At 40.8% G+C, this 20,593-nt stretch overlaps 1 protein-coding gene across 1 annotated transcript; it reads right to left on the reverse strand.

Annotated features, from left to right (window-relative positions):
- Positions 1–1,787: 1,787 nt before the first annotated feature.
- CEP20 (centrosomal protein 20) lies at positions 1,788–20,364 on the reverse strand. Its single transcript, XM_055561637.1, has 5 exons — positions 20,237–20,364; positions 12,587–12,784; positions 10,369–10,453; positions 6,670–6,806; positions 1,788–3,225 (listed from the first exon to the last, which is right to left on the reverse strand). Exons 1-5 carry the CDS (start codon positions 20,262–20,264, stop codon positions 3,149–3,151), a joined length of 525 nt encoding a protein of 174 aa, XP_055417612.1. The 5' UTR covers positions 20,265–20,364; the 3' UTR covers positions 1,788–3,148.
- Positions 20,365–20,593: the final 229 nt, after the last annotated feature.

The raw sequence follows: 20,593 nt of genomic DNA on the forward strand, positions 1-20,593 counted from the left end.
GGACTTTGAGTAATAATGATATGTCAATGTAGGTTCATTGAATGTAACAGATACACCACTTTTAGGGGACTTGTTGATAACAGGGAGCCTGTGAGTGTGTACCACTTTTGGGGGTGTGTAAGAATCCCAGGGACGGGGGAGCCTGGTGGGCTGTCGTCTATGGGGTCGCACAGAGTCGGACACGACTGAAGCGACTTAGCAGCAGTAGCAGCAGCAAGAACTCTGTACTTCACATGCAATTCTGCTGTGAATCTAAAACTGTTTTTAAAAATTGTCTATAGTTTTTAAAAGGTAGTTTTACCTCACTTTCATTTTTTAAAAATGAATGAAGAACACACAATTCTTGCAGAATGGCTGTTACAAAAACGAAATGCCCAGTGGCTGGGAACCACTGTCCCAGATGCCTTTAAAGGAATCTTCTCCCAAGTGTTAGTCCTTCTTGTACACTTGGCTTTAGGTTAAAAGTACACATCATATTTTACATAATCATACAGGCATGTGGGACATATACAAATATGTTCTTGCACCTAATTATAAAGCTGTTAGTTGATACTAAGCAAACATATATGCTAAGCTTAAATTTATCATCTTCAAAAGCCACCTCTGGTCCTGCTATGAGTTTTTTACTGCCAAAGTTTTAAATGTCTGCTATTCCTAAATCCCTCTTCAAGTCCAATTCCCATCCTATTTTTGTATAAGTTTTCTGCTAGAACTTCTCCTGCATGTCTAGAGGAGAACTTCTTCTAACAACCCCATGAAAATTACTGCAACGATGTACTGATTTAGTTTATGAGTTCATGAGAAGAGTTTGATAGGTCTTCTATGTTTATCTTTATCTTTTCCTCCCTTGAGTTTAAGTGTCTCAGCTCAAGAACCTATTTAAACTGCTAGAATATATGAGAATTCCCTGGTGGCCCAGTGGTTAGGACTTGGTGTGTCGCTGCCACGGCCCAGGTTCAGGCCCTGGTCGGGGAACTGAGATCCTGCAAGCCACAAGGCACAACCAAAAACAAAAACAAAACGTAACACTAAATGTGTTTTTTCAAACCATATATGGCGCCACAGATATGACACTGTCCCTTCAGAGAATAACATCACCAGCCCCGACCACTGCCACCCAGTGAAGAATAACTATCCCAGGGTGACATGGCTGATGCCAACGATCCTCAACCCTCCAACAACTAGGTTGCTGGAGATCCCCAAAGAAAGCCTAAGGAGCCATCGCCAAGCCTTCTTCTGGTTCCAGTGGACATCTCTTGATGACAGAAGAGTCACAGGAACACCTTTTGCATGCTGCTTATTAATTTTTTTATTAAATGGTACACTGAAAGTATAAAAGTTGCCTAGGTACAAACAAGTTACAGAATAATACATACAGACACAATATGGACTACACGTGACAATTCTGTTTAGCTTCTATTTTTTTTTTTTTTAGCTTCTATTTTGATGATTTTATATCGTATCCAAAATGACAAACTCCAGCACTTTTTCTTAATCTAGCCCTGCATGATTGCAATTCCTGAGGTAAACAGTGTCCACTGCCAACATTCCTGGGTGTAAACCAAATCCTCTGAGAAGAATTCAGATAGTTATATCCCCCTATACAATACAGTGGAATTCATCATTGTAATCAGATACTATAGATTTCATTTAAAAAATGGAAATGAGCCCTTTATAATACTTCTACATCAGTATATGTAATTTTAGCCCACCAACAGGACCTCTCAAAAATCTTTTGATTTGTAAAGTATGATTTAAGGGGATTTCTTTAATGGTTTTCAGCATTCAGATAAAAATTCTTGGTTAATCTGTAAGGACTGAACTCCTTACACTGAAAACTTGACTAGCACCAGAAATAAAGGTTCAGAAATAAAGGTTCCAAAAGCAGCACAGACTCAACACCCCAAAAAGGATGCCAATTTTGCCAGCTACAGTCCTTCCTTATCACCTTCCCGATGGAAGATGTTTAAGCTAAATGTCGGTGTATAGGTGCCCATGCAGTTTTGTTCTGAATATACCTTGTATCTTGTGCCAATCAGGTTCTGTCTACTATACTCATTTGTTGCTTCAGTGAAGCCAGCCTGAAGACTCCACATTATAAAAATGTCAATAAATATCAAAGCGTTTTAGAGATGGCACTATAAGAAATCTTACTAGTTTTCTATCCCAGGAATAAAACATGCCATTTTAGAGCCCATACAAGTGAGGGTTGGCCCTTTCATAGCTCATCTGGTAACTGCACAACTGAGGACCCCAAGGAAGTTAAACAATGCCATCTTTCAAAAGGTGCTTTCTGGTATTTCTCCTAAAGCCTGTCTCTTCATGCTTATTCCACATTCTTCAAGTAATAACCTCTTTGTTTTACTTACAGCAAAATTAAAAGAATTTTAATTTTAATTAAATCTTCTAGGAGAAGCCAAAATTGTTTAAGAAAATAAAAAGTACATTGTTACCAAGTTTCAAAGTTCAAATTTAGATAGCAATTCAGATATTTAAACCTAATTATAAATAGTTATCTGAAAAATAGCTGGTTTCACACCCGCCCCACCCCACCGAAAATCAAACTTTATAGGAATTAGTTTTTTCTGGCTTTATTGTTCTTTTAAATGTATTTTTTTTTTTAATGAATGAATTTTCCTGTAAATCCACATTATTCCAGCCTGAAAGAAATTTAATTAATGTGCCATGGTAAAGAACAGAGCAGGGAATTCCCTGGAGGTGCAAGCAGTTAGGACTCAGCACTTTCAGTGCCAGGGGCCAGGTTCAAATCCCGGTCAGGGAACTAAGACTCCACAAGCTGCAAAGCACAGCCAAAAACAGAACACAGCATATGGCTAGAAATACTTGATTTTTTTCTTTAGAATAATTTATAGGGTACCAAAAAAACCCCTTTCGTTTCTCACAGATTTAGGGACCTTTAAAATCATCCTAAAAACCACACATTTTCTTTCAAGTCAAATCTGTAAACTAGATGACAGAGTTAGCTTTTATTCACAAATGCAGTAAAACACGAGGGGCTAAAGGTTTTGCAGAAACTTCACATTTTTACAAAGTACAACACTAGTGATGAATTCTGATGACATTGGGAGAATAAATAAGTTATTTAATACATACAAGTTTAAGATCAAAGAAGCCCCAGTTGGAAGTGTCATCTCTTTACCGTGGGTGAAGTGTGCAGGTTTTCAGCATTGCTGCCCCTCGCCTGCTCCTGCCGCAGGTCTTCTTCTGCAAGAATACAAGCGAAGGTCAGTGCGCATCCCAAGTCAAAGGGGCAGCAGGCAGACCTACCTATACATATTTTAGGATATTACATATTTATATCATACACGGTCTTTAGATGGCTTAGGACAATGAAAAAAAAAGTTGAATTTTTTTTTAAACACTATTGAAGAAATCAGAAATGTTTAGTACTAGGGACTTATTATTCAAAAAAATTTTTTAAAGTGAAAAGAGTACACCCTGAAGTAAATTCATATGTAAGTGCTTACAAACTTACACTGTATGTAAGGACTGGAATTCGCAATAAAGGACTGTGTTTTCAATTAGTATTTTGAGGAATGCCAAAGTTCAACTAAAAAGAAAAAAAAAACAAAACAAAAAACTTCTTCAAATAGAAATCCTCCCGGCAGCACCCTCTTGTGGCAAGAAGAAAACTTCTACCAAACTCAGAAAACCATCCATGAAATTGTAGGAAATAATAGTCTTCAGCCAAAACCAAGAGGGCAATTTTTGTTTAGTTGTGGGGAAACTAAGCCCATGTGCCACAACTACTGAAGCGGCACACGAGAACCTGTGCTCACAACAAGAGAAGCCACCGCAGTGAGAAGCCTGCGCACCCACAACGGAGAGCAGCCCCTACTCCCTGCAGCCGGAGAAAGCCCGGGAGCAGGAGCGAAGACCCAGCCCGGCCAAAACCATGCAAAGGACTCTTAAAAAAAAAAACAAAACTGCTTTCATGATGGCATGCTTTGGACCCATTTTCAAATAAAACAGAGTTTAATTTTAGTGCTTTATGTTTCACCTGGATTGAGTTTATGTCAATAGAGGGTATATAATCTGAAGAATAATTTTAATATCTTTGTAACTTTCTCAATGTTATCAAATAAAACATATCCTTCACAGAATAAGTTTGAGTTGAGAAAGTAAATAGGATGTTTAAATGTGTTACAGAAACCTTATGCAATTTGGGGTTAACAATTCTTCACGGCCCCTGTTGTGCCAAGAATATTTTTGACAATAATCTGCAATATCCCTGTTCTCCCATCAGTGCACTCATCTCCTTTCTGAGCCTTGCACAGAACAGGGATCCAAAGCTTTGTTGACCCCAACTCTATTCTTTGATGTCTCTGGCACTTTCTACAGAGAGGAGCCAAGGTAACCCAAGGACTCTTGCATCCCCTCTAGCACTCTCCCGTTCCTGGTCCCCTCCCACTACAACTAAAAATACCAACGTTACAAGTCTGCTGTGCTAACAAGTGTTAATGCATATGCTATCCATGGTGACAATTATATAGAGAAACTAGTATTATCATATATTCTTGGTAAACATGTAAAATGGTAAAGCCTTTTTGGAGGGGAATTAGTATCTACTACATTTTTTAATAGGCAAAATTTTGAACCAATTCTACTTTAAGGTATGCACATAAGAGAAATACTAATGCTACCCTACAAGACTGTAAAACCAAAAAATTTAAAACATTAGGTACATTAGCAAAGAGTGATTAGTAGTAGTACCACAGAATACTACAGACTATACAGGAAATTAAGAATGAGGTAGAGCAGATTTACATAAATTGATAACACATGTGAAAAAACAAAGTGTAGGATAATATGTACAGAAACAGCACCTATAAATTTAAACAGAAATGACTCCTGAAGGACACCCACCAAACTGCTAACAGCGCTACCTTCTGTGAAGGGGAGGGAAATCGAGGTGTTAAGGAGAGGCAAGGAGACAAGGTTAGAGGGAATTCTGCATTGTATCATTGATGTTTAGAGATTTACTCTTGTACCGGGTGTTTGATTTTGCTTTTTAAGTTCTTGCCAAATAGTAGGCAATAATGGCAGTTCCTTACCAATACTTGAAAAAGTAACTAGGAAAACTCATATTCTTTAAGTGGAAAAGTGCACAGGAATGGCAATCAAGGGTGCTGATTCTGCTAAAAATGACCAGCTACAGGCAAGGGCCTCTTAGTCTTGGTTTTCTCAACTGTAAAATAAGTGATGGGAATGATTTATTTTCCAACATCCCATCAACTCAGAATTCTAAGATATACAGAAGGATAACTCCTAGTAAACACAGAACTAACCTCCAAGAGATCACTTTGCCTTCAGCTCTTAAGACACAGGGCAAACATTTAACATGATCAATATTACTCATAGCAATTTAGGAAAACTACAAAAGACAATTTGCACTTGGATGTTTCTTAACAGTTTATTTCAACAGTCAAGATTTATATTTGTTCTGATAATCAGCTGCCTGAGCCCCACCTATGCTGCTGCTGCTGCTGCTAAGTCACTTCAGTCGTGTCCGACTTCTGTGTGACCCCATATATGGCAGGCCACCAGGCTCCCCCGTCCCTGGGATTCTCCAGGCAAGAACACTGGAGTGGGTTGCCATTTCCTTCTCCAATGCATGCATGCATGCAAAGTCACTTCAGTCGTGTCTGACTCTGTGCGACCCCATAGACAACAGCCCACCAGGCTCCTCCGTCCATGGAATTCTCCAGGCAAGAGTACTGGAGTGGGTTGCCATTTCCTCCTCCTATGACTGTCCTTAAAAAGAGAGATCAGCTGTACCATAGTTGGAAATACTGAGCTATAAACTATTCAATTTAGATTACCAAATTAAGGTCTTAGTGTTTTGATAAAATCAAAACAATTCAAAGTTCATTGGAAGAGTGAATATTCTTGAAGGATATACCAGCCGCTCTCCTAAATTTATTTGGGAGTAATTACAACGTTACCACTACCGGGAGCCAGCGTGAGGAACTCCGACCGTGGCAAAAGTCATGAGGAAGGAGGCTCGGCATACGCAAAGGCGGGATCGAGCCTCAGGAGTCCCCCTGGAAATTCTCGAGCATCTACCCCCAAAACCAGAGTCTGCCTACTTTACTGCTTTGTGCCCTCACCTACACCTCTGACTTTACGGGAGGCTGTCCTAGCTGCTTCGAATTCCCTGGATCCACTGGGGCTGGACCCCGGCACACCACAAAGAATATTCACCCCACTCCCCGCTAAAAAAGAATCCTGAAAATGCAAAGGACAACACATAAACCTGTGACTGCTCTATTTTCAGCAGTCTTGACTTTTCTCAGTCTGAGAGGGAAAAAAATAGATAACTTGATAAAAAGCTCTTTCTTCAGTATGCTCAGGATCTAAGCTGCTCCAAAGAGTACAAATCTATGGGAAAATCAAGTTTTTCAATACTTCTTTATAGAAATTATTATCTAAGAATTTTGTCTAGTCTTCTCTCTGCTCCTCACAAGATTGTCTTTCCAAAAACCTTTTTTTTTTTTTACGATAAATAACACAGGCTAACTATATTAAATATAAATGGAATTAAATTATGACTCAAAATCTTTGAGGAAAAACTACCTCAAAGATAAAAATAGATAGGAAGAAAATACACTTGCTGAAAGCCGAGTGAGAAGTCTCAGAAATTCATACCCATTTGCTTTCTTCCACTAGGTTGTCTGCCAAGATTTGGGTTTGCAGGCTGGAGTGAAGACCCTTTCAGAAATGTATTTTGCTTGTCATCCTTAGTTCCATGCAAGAAATGAGCTAAAATCCCATATAAAAGAGGTCTATAGCAGAAAGAAAATAAAAATTAATTAACTGTGCACAAACAGGAAAAACTTAGAGTTGCATGGTTATTACCAAATTGCAAACTATTCATGCTTTTTAGAAATTTAAGTGTATAATTTGACTACAATTTTAAAATCCATAGGAAACATGTTAACAAGTTAAACCTCATCTAAACTGAACTACATATCCAATCAATGCACAGGAATCAGCTTTTTTTTTCTTTTTTAACTCCAAGTCCAGTATAAGATTTCCCACGACCTAATACTGTCTGATACAATACACACTTATTGGATTCATAAATTCTTGTCTGGGTTCAAATCCTGGCCCTGCCACTTGACAGGATTCAAGATTCAGCAAATTTTTAATATTCCCCAGCCTCATAAATGTTTCTTCCTCTGTAAACGTGGCTAAGTATAGTCTCTACCTCATAGGGCAGTCACAGACCAAATGTGACAATAAATGTCAAGTGTTTAGAACTGTGCCTGGCATGTATTAAATGGTATATAAATGTAAGCCATATAGGTGTCAGGTAAGAACTCAAATTTTAAAAACTACAGTTTACAAAACATTCTTTCTTCTATTTTACCCTCATCTTGTGATGTCATAATCATCATGTCCAATTTATAAATGAGAAGACCACAGCTCACAGAGGATTTGCGAAAGGGCTGCAAAGTTGACACTTAGAGTGTCAAAGTAAGCAAAGCTGACACTTAAACCCCAAGTCCCGTATGTTTTCCCTTAGCATATGCTGCCTGCTGCCCCTGCACCAATGGAAGCTGCTCTGATGACAATAAAGAGAGGTTTTCTCTTGTTTCCATTCTCACAGTTCGAAAACATCAATTTAATGGACTGTCTTTTTGAGATTTTTATCTACTTACTAGCAGGCGTGACAGTTTAAAGTATGATATCCCTTCCCTTCAAAAGGTGGAGTCTTGCTCTCCTGAGTGTAAACTCACTTTTTCAAGGGCCAAGGCAGGCACTGAGACAGCGCTTGCAGCGTCAGAGGCTCGGCCATCAACAGCATCGTGGCGCCCTCCCTGCCTTCTCCCTTGGTCACTCTGGGGAAGTCAGCTGCCACTCAAGCTGTCCTATGGAAAGGTACATGTAGCGAAGAACTGAGGCCTCCCACAGGCAGCCATGTGAGTGAGCCACATGGAGATGGACCCGCCAGCCCCAGCCAGGAGTTGAGATGACTGGCCCCCTACCCCGCACCGGCCAACATCTTAACTGCAACCTCACGACTGAGGCTGAGCCAGGCCACAGAAGCCACTCTCAGATTCCTCACCACAGATAGTAAATGTCTGCTATTTTAAACCACCAAATTCTGGGGTAACCCGTTATACAGCAACAAATAACTAATTGCACACAAAAGCAATGTTTCCATTCCACAAGGAAACCAAGAGAATGGGTTTCTCTATTTAATAAGATGCCTCAGCTCTTCTAAAAGCAGTATCCAGGAATATAAAATAGGTCTCTTGGTCAACTTTAAACCATTCTTTCCCCAAATGTTAACTGATCAAAGGAGATTTTTAAATTAAAAAAAATTCTATTTGCCAAATTTACAATAAAGTCAGTCTATTTAAGATTTAAAATTTTTAAGATTTAGATATTTTTAAATGTTATGAGAAAACATATAACCAGCTCATTTAACCTGCAACTTCATCAATATCAGGTTTCTTTTTTAAAAACTCCTGAGTTAAAAACAGTGATAATTGTTTTTAAAGTATAGCTTCACAATGTCTTACTTGCAATTTTGAAAAACAGAAACTCTAAAAACTGATTTTCTTCATAAATTTGGCACAAACTCACTTGGTGTTATGGCTTGACCTAATATAAGGTTATTAAATATTTACCCTACATATTGTGACATTTTTTAAACTTTCACTGAAAAATACTAATGTGAACGTTGAGTGCTACTTCAGACTTCCACTGGCACCCACATCTAATGCCTGGTATATGGACTTTATCACTTTTTAAAATCTAAAATCTTTTCAGCGGAAGTGCTTTAAACAAAGCAATAAGTGTCCTTCAGAAAGCAAACTGTTGGCAGCATGACACATGAGTCAGAAAAGAACATGCCTGGAGAGAAATGGGAAAGAGGCCTCCTGAACTGCACAGTGCAGGGCATAAGGACAGACAGACACAACTGCACAGGCAGAATTGATGAAACTCACAAAGTGACTGGTGGAGAAATGAGAACGAGCCAGAAGTACACGTGAGCTCTGAGATGAGGACCTGAATGGCTCTATGAGGAAGCTACAAGGGGGTGGTTTGAAGAGATGAAAATAATGGACTTGATTTTTAAACAAGCCAAGTTTGAGATACCAGCAGAAATGTGGGCTCGCAATTCATGAGATCTGTCAGATTTAAGGCACAGTCACCAGCGTGGCGGCATCACTAAGCACTCAAGAATATTTAGAAAGAAAAGTGGGCAAGGGGTAAGAAGAAAAGAAAGTTAAGGACAAATCTTGGGGGAGAGTGCCCACAGTTTAACCTTCCTAAAGGAGTCAGTGAAGAAACTGAGATGACCATTAGGGAGACAGAAAAACCAAGACAGTAAAGGGTCATAAAAGACAGGTGACAAGAAGTGTTTTAAGGAAGAGCTGTTAATATTACACAACACTGCAGAAATTAAAGTAAAACTGAGCTTCTCAAATTGGAAATAGGTATATTCCCACTCTCAGTGCTGGGGGCTTGATACAATTTAGGGGTTAAAGGTAGCTTATGATCCCAGAACATTCATTTTACACAAAGATTGGAGGGAGAGTTCAACTTAATTGGCATGTCATCTTAAACGTTTTTATGGTAAAACAATTACATTATGAAGTAGAATGAAAACATTCAATAAACTTTTAGAATGAGAAACATAAGATTTCAAGGAAATTTCTTGCTAGGGGAAGGCTACTTTGAATTATGCTCCAGGTTTCCTAGGTATAATTTTTTCTGCCATTCAGGGATCCTCTAGAAAAAGTTTATGAAACATTAAAGTAGAAAAAGAACTAAGAAACTATTAGACAGTGGTCACTCTTTTTCAAGAGCATAGTTTCAGTATAAGTGATGAGGAGAGAACTTCAAATGTAGAAAAGGCAAAACATTTCAGTATAAATGAGGAGAAAATTTAAAATGTAGAGAAGACAAAAAAATGTAGATAACAAAATGAAAACAGAGGGTTGATTTTCACTAACTTCAGCGGTAAAAATAGGTTTTCTGGGGAATGGGGAGAATTGAGTACACTCCTAAGCTGAAATAAGGGAAGCAGAGGAGGAAGATTAAATATGAGGCAGAAAACAATTGACAGAGCAAAGCCTCAGATGAAAAACAAAAGGATGGATCAAGAAGCCAAGACACATGACCCTTAGAATGAAGCAGGGCTGCTCCATCCTCTGAAACCACAGGCATCTTAGCACTTACTGCCGCACACCTTGGATGCGGCACAGTGCCAGCACACACTGGACCCAAATAAACAGCTGATGAATTCAAATGAAATAAAACTACCACTATACAATTACGACACCAATACAATAATATCTGAAAACTCATTTTTTTAAAAAAACTTCTTACATTGTATTATCCTTTGAGTCTTCAAATGCATTTAGTTCATGGATGAGAAACTGTCTGTCCAGTGGAACTACAGGTTGACCAGATTCTGGGGGGGAAATCACAAAACACTGAGGCTTTATTAATCTAAAAAGTAAATAGGATTTTGATAAAAACCACACTTACGAGGTATACACATTTTTCAGATTTTAGAAGAGTGATGATGGCACACACTAAGACAGATGCAACTGTGATTTTATGACTTTCAAAATGCCTACTTTATTAAATGCGTATCTTTAATATAAATGCAGTTTTAAAATCCCCCAATTTTGAGCTGGGAAATTACTGTTTCTATACTAGACTTGAGAAGTCCTATTTTCTAAGAAGCCTACAAATTAAATACATGACAGCACTGATATCCATTTGTTGGCGATAAATCTAAAAGTAAAATGAACACTAAATACGAAGTGCTGGCAAGGATTCATGGCAACTGGGAGGACTCTGCTGGCAGGAGAACAAAATGGTGCATTCACTTACAAAGGTAAGCACATACTGCCCATATACAATCCAGCAATGCCACTCTCAGCTCTTTACCCAAGAGGAGTGAAAACAACGTTCAGACAATCCTCCTAAGTGAATGTTTAGGAGGTAGCATAGCAGCTGCATTCGTAATTGCCCAAAACTAGAAACAACCCGAATGTCCATCAACTGATAACAGATAAATAAACAGAGCCATACAGTGGAATGCTATTCAGGGGGGAAAATAACAGCATAGTCTCAAATGCATTATGCTGAGTGAAAGGAAGCAGATTCAAAATACTACACCCTGTACGATTTCACTGATAGCGACATTCTGGAAAAGGCAAATGACCAGGTACAGAAAATAACAGATCAGAGGTTGAAAGGAGTTGAGAGTAGGCAAAGAAGTTTAATTTTTTTGAGGTGATAGAAATGTTCTATATTGTGATTGTGGCGGTAGCCACACAACTGTACGAATTTGGCAAAATCCACAGAACTACATACTAAAAATGGTAAAGTATCTTTATGCTAAGTACATCTTGGTTTTTTAAAAGTCAAGACTCTGTAGAAACTTCACTACTGTCTCCATATTTCATTCTAGGTAAGCACAAGTCCAGTACATCTAATTGATGACATTTTCACATTCTTCTGTTCTGAGTAGTAACATATTATACAGCCATCTATAACAAACTGAGGAAAGTGAAGACATTGACACTGATGATCCTTAAACCAAAAATCATCAGTCTTTATTCAGTTAAGGTTAAAGAACATTAAAGACCTAGAATATTAACAAAAGATCTATCCAATGGAAAGTTCCAGCATCACAATAAGGAATCCATTCTCTATTTCAAAATCTACTTCATGATCTCTTTTCTCTAATGAGGCGTATCTCCAAGGCACCAAATAGTCTTAAAGCATATGTTAAACGTTGGACAAGGGAATCAAGTAATGTACATGCAGGGTGCTTTGATCGTCCTCCCAACCTCATTTCCCCCAGCCTAGGGGCAATAACGATCCTGACCATTGTCCCTATTCTTCTAGTTCTTTTGCTTTCTTTCTTAAGAAATAAAATTTAACAGATAAAGTAAATTTTGCTTTAATTGTTGACCCCTTCCCCCAATACCATTTCTCTCCCTCTCATCACTAGAATGAGCTAGGAGTTTATCTTCCTAATTGTTTTCCTTCTTTTTTAAATTTTAGTTGATTCAAAATAATTAGTGTGAGGTGTGCAACATAGTGATTCGAAATTTCTATAGGTTATCTAGTCCTTTTTAAATATAACGCTTTTACATACATCTGAATACATGCCTAATCAATACATGGAGCAATACTTTGAGGCTTTATCTTCAGTGTTTTATATTTTTTAACAAAGAATATATAGTAAGTCTCTGTGTATTTTTAAACCATATACATAGGAAAAAGACTGACAGCACACAGGGCAAAACGTAAATAACTGTTTATTCTCAGAATCAGAAATTATGTTTTCAAAGTATGCACCTAGGTTAAGTGTTTAGTCCTTTTCTCCTACAGTCCAATAAACGTCATGAGAACTTGTTCAAGCTGTGACATGAAAAGAGCCCATGGGATTTTTATGTCCCAGTCATGTCCCAGATGACACCGTTTGGTAATGGAATTAGATTTCTAGGCTAAACACTTTCTGAGAATAGGGGGAAGGGAAAAGGCAGATTTCACCTCAGGTGACTAACAATAAATAACCTCTTACCTGCTATGAGGACTGACGCTGTATACTTGTATTTGTTGAATTCCAAATACTCCCGAATAAGCTCATTAATTAGAAAGTTTTCATGAGACAATGATGGCCGAGGTTCATTTTCATCATCAAGGGCATTGAAAACTTCCGCACGAATCCTTGCTTTTAAATGCCCTAACACTCCTCTTTTTTCCAAAGTGTCCTTTAAAACTGTTTAATATAAAGTATTAATGTTTCAGTTATAGAATAAATTTTTGCCATTCTTAGGCAAACTTTAAAACAAAATGTTGAAAATATTACATCCTTCCAATCTATACGACAAACTGAACAATCATCATATTAGCTACCACACGGAGAAGGCAGTGGCACCCACTCCAGTACTCGTGCCTGGAAAATCCCATGGATGGAGGAGTCTGGTGGGCTGCAGTCCATGGGGTCGCTAAGAGTTGGACACGATTGAGTGACTTCACTTTCACTTTTCACTTGCATGCATTGGAGAAGGAAATGGCAACCCACTCCAGTGTTCTTGCCTGGAGAATCCCAGGGATGGGGGAGCCTGGTGGGCTGCCGTCTCTGGGGTCGCAGAGTCGGACACTACTGAAGTGACTTAGCAGCAGCAGCAGCTACCACAAGCCATATTTACAATAAAAAATAAAAGTTCCCAAACTGCAATGATTTACTACTTTAATTTAGTTAACCAAATGTAAGTTTATCCTTCCAACAGCGTCACTGTAAGAGGCTACAGACTGATACATAAGCTTTAGTGAAGAGTAAAAGGGGGGAAGAATTATACTCAGCTTACTAGGACCTGAACTTGTCTCCCAGCGTCTCATAACTTTTCAAGAGTAGCTGTCACTGAAGACAGGTTCTGTTGTTGTTTATTTGCTAAGTTGTATTCAACTCTTTTGCGACCCCATGGACTATATAGCCTGCCAAGCTCCTCCATCCATGGAATTTCCCTGGCAAGGATACTGGAGTGGGTTGCCAGTTCCTTCTCCAGAAGATCTTCCCAACCCAGGGATGGAACCCACATCTCCTGCATTGCAGGTGGATTCTCTACCACTGAGCCACCTGGAAAGCCCAAGAGACAGGTTCAATTTGTCACTAAAAACCTCTGGTCTAGAAAGTATATGATTGAAAATAACAAGTACACTCCAAAAAGGAAGGATTGTATTGTGTCTTTTGTATAAAACTGATACCCAGAACCCTTGGGAAATGGCCCATTCTGAACAAAAGAGATAGGCTTTTGTTCTGGGGTTTTGTTTGTTTTTTAAAGATAACTATGAGTTAACTCCTTAAAACTGTAAGATCTGGGGCTTCCTTGTGGGTCAGTGGTGAAGAATTTGTCTGCCAATGCAGGAGACATGGGTTCCATCCCTGATCTAGGAAGATCCCACATGCCGCAGAGCAACTAAGCCCATATGCCACAGCTACTGCGCCTGTGAGCCCAAGAGCCGCAACTAGTGTGCCACATGCCAAAACCACCGAAGCCTGCAAGCCCTAGAGCCTGTGCTTCCACAAGAGAAGCCACCGCAGCGAGAAGCCCGGGCACCGCATCTAGAGAGCAGCCCTATTCTCACCACTAGAGAAAAGCCCCTGCAGCAACAGACTCAGCACAGCCAAAAATGAATAAATAAATCTTAAAAAAAAGTAACATTTTAAAATTGGAGCAATATTGCATAGGAAACTGGAACGTTAGGTCCATGAATCAAGGCAAATTGGAAGTGGTCAAACAGGAGATGGCAAGAGTGAACGTCGACATTCTAGGAATCAGCGAACTAAAATGGACTGGAATGGGTGAATTTAACTCAGATGACCATTATATCTACTATTGTGGGCAGGAATCCCTTAGAAGAAATGGGAGTAACCATCATGGTCAACAAGAGTCTGAAATGCAGTACTTGGATGCAATCTCAAAAACGACAGAATGACCTCTGTTCGTTTCCAAGGCAAACCATTCAATATCACAGTAATCCAAGTCTATGCCCCAATCAGTAATGCTGAAGAAGCTGAAGTTGAACAGTTCTATGAAGACCTACAAGGCCTTTTAGAACTACCACCCAAAAAAGAAGTCCTTTTCATTACAAGGGACTGGAATGCAAAAGTAGGAAGTCAAGAAACACCTGGAGTAACAGGCAAATTTGGCCTTGGAGTATGGAATGAAGCAGGGCAAATGCTAATAGAGTTTTGCCAAGAGAATGCACTGGTCATAGCAAACACCCTCTTCCAACAACACAAGAGAAGACTCTACACATGGACATCACCAAACGATCAACACCGAAATCAGATTGATTATATTCTTTGCAGCCAAAGATGGAGAAGCTCTATACAGTCAGCAAAAACAAGACCGGGAGCTGACTGTGGCTCAGATCATGAACTGCTTATTGCCAAATTCAGACTTAAATTGAAGAAAGTAGGGGAAACCACTAGACCATTCATGTATGACCTAAATCAAATCCCTTATGATTATACAGTGGAAGTGAGAAATAGATTTAAGGGACTAGATCTGATAGACAGAGTGCCTGATGAACTATGGACGGAGGTTCATGACATTGTATAGGAGACAGGGATCAAGGCCATCCCCAAGAAAAAGAAATGCAAAAAAGCAAAATGGCTGTCTGAGGAGGCCTTACCAATAGCTGTGAAAAGAAGAGACGCGAAAAGCAAAGGAGAAAAGGAAAAGATATAAGCATCTGAATACAGAGTTCCAAAGAATAGCAAGAAGAGATAAGAAAGCCTTCCTCAGTGATCAATGCAAAGAAATAGAGAAGAGCAATAGAATGGAAAAGACTAGAGATCTCTTCAAGAAAATTCGAGATACCAAGGGAACATTTCATGCAAAGATGGGCTCGATAAAGAAATGGTATGGACCTAACAGAAACAGAAGATATTAAGAAGAGGTGGCAAGAATACACAGAAGAACTATACAAAAAAGATCTTCATGACCCAGATAATCATGATGGTGTGATCACTCACCTAGAGCCAGGCATCCTGGAATGTGAAGTCAAGTGGGCCTTAGAAAGCATCACTATGAACAAAGCTACTGGAGGTGATGGAATTCCAGTGGAGCTATTTCAAATCCTGAAAGATGATGCTGTGAAAGTGCTGCACTCAATACGCCAGCAAATTTGGAAAACTCAGCAGTGGCCACAGGACTGGAAAAGGTCAGTTTTCATTCCAATCCCAAAGAAAGGCAATGCCAAAGAATGCTCAAACTACCACACAATCGCACTCATTCCACACGCTAGTAAGGTAATGCTCAAAATTCTCCAAGCCAGGCTTCAGCAATTCGTGAACCATGTACTTCCAGATGTTCAAACTGGTTTTAGAAAAGGCAGAGGAACCAGAGATCAAATTGCCAACAACCGCTGGATCATGGAAAAAGCAAGTGAGTTCCAGAAAAACATCTATTTCTGCTTTATTGACTATGCCAAAGCCTCTGACTGTGTGGATCACAATAAACTGTGGAAAATTCTGAAAGAGATGGGAATACCAGACCACCTGATCTGCCTCTTGAGAAACCTATATGCAGGGCAGGAAGCAACAGTTAGAACTGGACATGGAACAACAGACTTGTTCCAAATAGGAAAAGGAGCACATCAAAGCTGTATATTGTCACCCTGCTTATTTAACTTCTATGCAGAGTACATCATGAGAAGCGCTGGACTGGAAGAAGCACAAGCTGGATCAAGATTGCTGGGAGAATTATCAATAACCTCAGATATGCAGATGACAGCACCCTTATGGCAGAAAGTGAAGCGGAACTAAAAAGCCTCTTGATGAAAGAGGAGAGTGAAAAAGTTAGCTTAAAGCTCAACATTCAGAAAACTAAGATCATGGCATCCAGTCCCATCACTTCATGGCAAATAGATGGGGAACAGTGTCAGACTTTATTTTTCTGGGCTCCAAAATCACTGCAGATGGTAATTGCAGCCATGAAGTTAAAAGACACTTACTCCTTGGAAGGAAAGTTATGACCAACCTAGACAGCATATTAAAAAGCAGAGATATTACTTTGCCAACAAAGGTCCGTCTAGTCAAGCTATAGTTTTTCCAGTGGTCAGTTGGACTGCGAAGAAAGCTGAGTGCTGAAGAATTGATGCTTTTGAAGTGTGGTGTTGGAGAAGGCTCTTGAGAGTCCCTTGGACTTCAAGGAGATCCAACCAGTCCATCCTAAAGGAGATCAGTCCTGGGTGTTCACTGGAAGGACTAAAGCTGAAACTCCAATACTTTGGCCACCTCATGAGAAGAGCTGACACATTGGAAAAGACCCTGATGCTGGGAGGGATTGGGGGCAGGAGGAGAAGGGGACGACAGAGGATGAGATGGTTGGATGGCATCACCGACTTGATGGACATGAGTTTGAGCAAACTCTGGGAGTTGGTGATGGACAAGGAGGCCTGGCGTGCTGTGGTTCACTGGGTCGCAAAGAGTCAGACATGACTGAGCGACTGAATTGACTGACTAGAAATCTAACATGTAGCCTTATCAATGCCATCTTAAGGAATCTGGGATATATATGCTGAATGTAATCTAACATCTTGATGAGCAAGGGTCACTATTACAAGTATCAGTAGTTATGATGATAATATTTTAGCTATAAATAATAATGTGGATAGGGCTGAATTGGCATTATCCCTTACAGTTGTCTAGAAACTTTTTTCTCCATGTGGTCCCTAACAGCTAAATCACAACTCCAGAGAAGCAACACATTTCACCCATAGTGCCTAGAGCAGAGTAAGAAATCAATAAATGCTGCCTAAAGGCTTTATAATATTGTGCTGTATACTTGCGCTCAGTCGCTGAGCCATGTCTGACTCTCTGCGACTCTACGGACTGAAGCCTGCCAGGCTCCTCTATGCATGGGATTTCCCAGGCAAGAATACTATAGTGGTTTGCCATTTCCTTCTCCAGAGGATCTTCCTAACCTAGAGACTGAACCAGAATCTCCTGCATTGGCAGGTGGGTTCTTGACCACTCAATCACCAGGGAAACCCCGTGCTGTATACTACTGGTGTAATAAATATATTGTGCTATAAATAAGTACACCACAATAATGACAATTCATAAAGGGAGCCCATGTAGGCACAGACATGAAACTTTTTTTAAGCTTTGATAAACAACAAAAATCTGGGTCATATGATTAAAGGGATAAATCTAGACTAGACTTTAACCTTCCTTGCTCTTTACATTTAGATATCTCAATCTTTTTTTGCAGGTAGGTTAAAAGTAGTTACCACCCAATCAGACTGTGTAACAGGCCCATGAAGGGAAGGGAAGGTACAGCTTTATTATGCTGGAATCATTACTAAACCCCTGCTCTCTAATCCCATCTTTGGAAATTAAAGAGATTCCCCGCTATACACATCCAATTACTCTGTATATGTATACAACATAGCCTCAAATTCAGCAGAGAAATGAGAATTAAGAAGCTGGACTTCCCTGGTGGTCCAGTGGTTAAGAGTCTGCCTGCCACCACAGAAAACACAGGTTTGATTCCTGGTCCAGGAATATTCCACATGCCACGTGGCAACTAAGCCCATGTGCCACAACTACCGAGTCTTCTCTAGAGGCCACGCTCCACAACGAGAAGCCTCCGAAAGGAGAAGCCAGCACACCACAACTAGACAGCCGCCAGGCACACTCACTGCAACTTGAGAAAGCCCGCACACAGCAGGGAAGACCCAGAGCAGCCAAAAACAGAAATAAGCAGAAGAAGAATCTGGAGTTAGGAACCTTGCATGTCATCCCTACCTCAGGGCTAGCTCACTAACTCTTGCCTCACTTGCCTTCTCCAACATGAGCTCTGTCTCTGAGGCAGAACCAAGGAAGGCAGGAAAATGTGAAGCGAAAGTGCTTTAAAAAGGTGAAAGCCCAAGTAATATAAATGACTGGCAAACATTTCATTAGATTTCTCTTGAACACTAGGCACATTCAGAGCTGAGGAATGCAGAAAACACCTAAAGGGCTCCCTATATCTGTGTAATACATCCCTAATCTCCATGCCATTCTGACCCTCACTCTATTATCATGTTTATTAAAACACTGCACCATGACAATTTCTTCAGATAGAGCTTCTTAACCTGGTTTATATCCTCGGACTGAAAGTGGTGAAAGTCACTCAGTCATGTGGGACTCTTTGCCACCCCATGGACTATACAACCTTTTACCAAAATTGTAAAATATTAAACAACAGGAAACACTGTGCTGTGTGCCAAGTTACTTCGGTCATATTGGACTCTCTGCAATGAAGAACAGAGAGTTCTATGGAGCATCCTTCTATGAACCGTAGCCTTCCAGGCTCCTTTCTACATGGCATTTTCCAGGCAAGAACACTGGAGTGGGTTGCCATGCCCTCCTCCAGGGGATCTTCCTGACCCAGGGATCAAACCTGAGTCTTTTTTCTGAATTCGCAGCAGGTTCTTTACTAGTTGTAAATCCTGGGAGGTAGCATGCAACATTACAGGTGATGTGTGTTTCCTGGGGAGAGGGTACACCAATTCATGACGAGTCTGTCCTTGTGGATAGAGGTATGCCTCTTTTTTTTGGCCCCACTGTGTGATCTTAGTTCCCTGACCAGGGATGGAAACTGGGCAGGCTGCACTGTGCGTGTGGGGCTTGGGGGAGCGGGTGTATCTTAACCACTGAACCAGGGAAGTCCTAAAGGTATGCCTTTTTAATGACTGTTCACCAGCCCGAGGCCACATATATACATTTATATCAACAGTTACTGAATCATATTCTCAAATCATTTTCTCCAACAAATCTCTAGGGGTCACTGATTTAGAGTCTAAATTTCCCGAAAACTGGCTCTGGTCTTATTGCAGATACTGAGTATCACTCAGTAACTAAGACCTGCAGACCTGCTGCAGCATCTCCCACATTCTCCCTCTCTGCCTTTTTCTAGCTAAATTACTTTGGGTGAGTTGTTTCACCTCTCAGCGCCTCAATTTCCTAATCTCGGAAATGGGCATAAGGTTGATATATGGAATCAATCAGATAACACATGGGCTGGGTAGTGCCCGACAGAAGGCTCGATCACTAATAACCATAATTACTATTACTTGTCTGGACATCTGCGTCAAAACTAACGGTATACAAATGTTCTCAGCTTAAAAGACGACTCTTTCTGGAAGTTTTCTTTAAAACACAGGAGAATATGGTCAGGCCAGACACCATTCTACCTACAGTTTTTCCCCATGGAAAATGGTGACCCACCTCGCGGGTGGCTGTACGGATTAAGGGAGATACCCAAGGAAATGGTTTACGTTTGGGCCGAACAGCAACAGTGGTTGTTTCGGTATTGTAATCATCAGACCGGAGGGAAAGGCCAGGTTCAAGGCCTCGCCCCCAGCAGGGTCCAGAAAGATGAGCCTGAGCCTCAAGCTGCAGGACTTCAGACCTCTCAGGTACCCGCGGATCCTGGGGCTCCTCCTCCAGTTCAAAGTCGGTTTAAAAACAGCCCCCATGCAACCACATCCCTACCCCCAGGGCCCCAAGCTGCAGCCGCCACACCCGCCGGATGCTCCACAGGCCCTGACGCCGCAGAACGACCCTGGGACAGGTTGACTTTAGTGTTCCGCGGGCCCTCCTTTCGTCCTATCCTTTTCACAGACGGAAGGCCGACACGTTTCACCAGATAGAAGTCCCAGTCGCACTCACCGGCCTTCAACTCGGCGACACTCGCCATTTTTCAACGGCCGCCGGGGGCGCGCCTCGGTTGTGCGCACGCGCAGTTCCGTCCCGCTGTGCGCCGTGGTCTGTAGCCAATAGAGGCGCCGCTCTAGCCGTGCCTAGTCCCGCCTCTCTCCATTTACGATCTCCGTGGTTGGATGGGTGGTAAAGGTCCGGAAGGACCCAACCAATCACTGAGGCGGGAGCTCTAGGCCGGTGCTGAGGGAGTAGGAAGAGGAAGTTGGAGTTGAGGCAGGTAGGAACCGTTACTACGAACACTGCTGCATCCTAGGGTTTAGTAAGCTACTAAACCCTTCGTCATCTGCCCTCTGCTCATTTCTGCAG

Source organism: Bubalus kerabau, chromosome 23, assembly GCF_029407905.1.
Source record: "Bubalus kerabau isolate K-KA32 ecotype Philippines breed swamp buffalo chromosome 23, PCC_UOA_SB_1v2, whole genome shotgun sequence".
Classification (NCBI taxonomy): domain Eukaryota; kingdom Metazoa; phylum Chordata; class Mammalia; order Artiodactyla; family Bovidae; genus Bubalus; species Bubalus kerabau.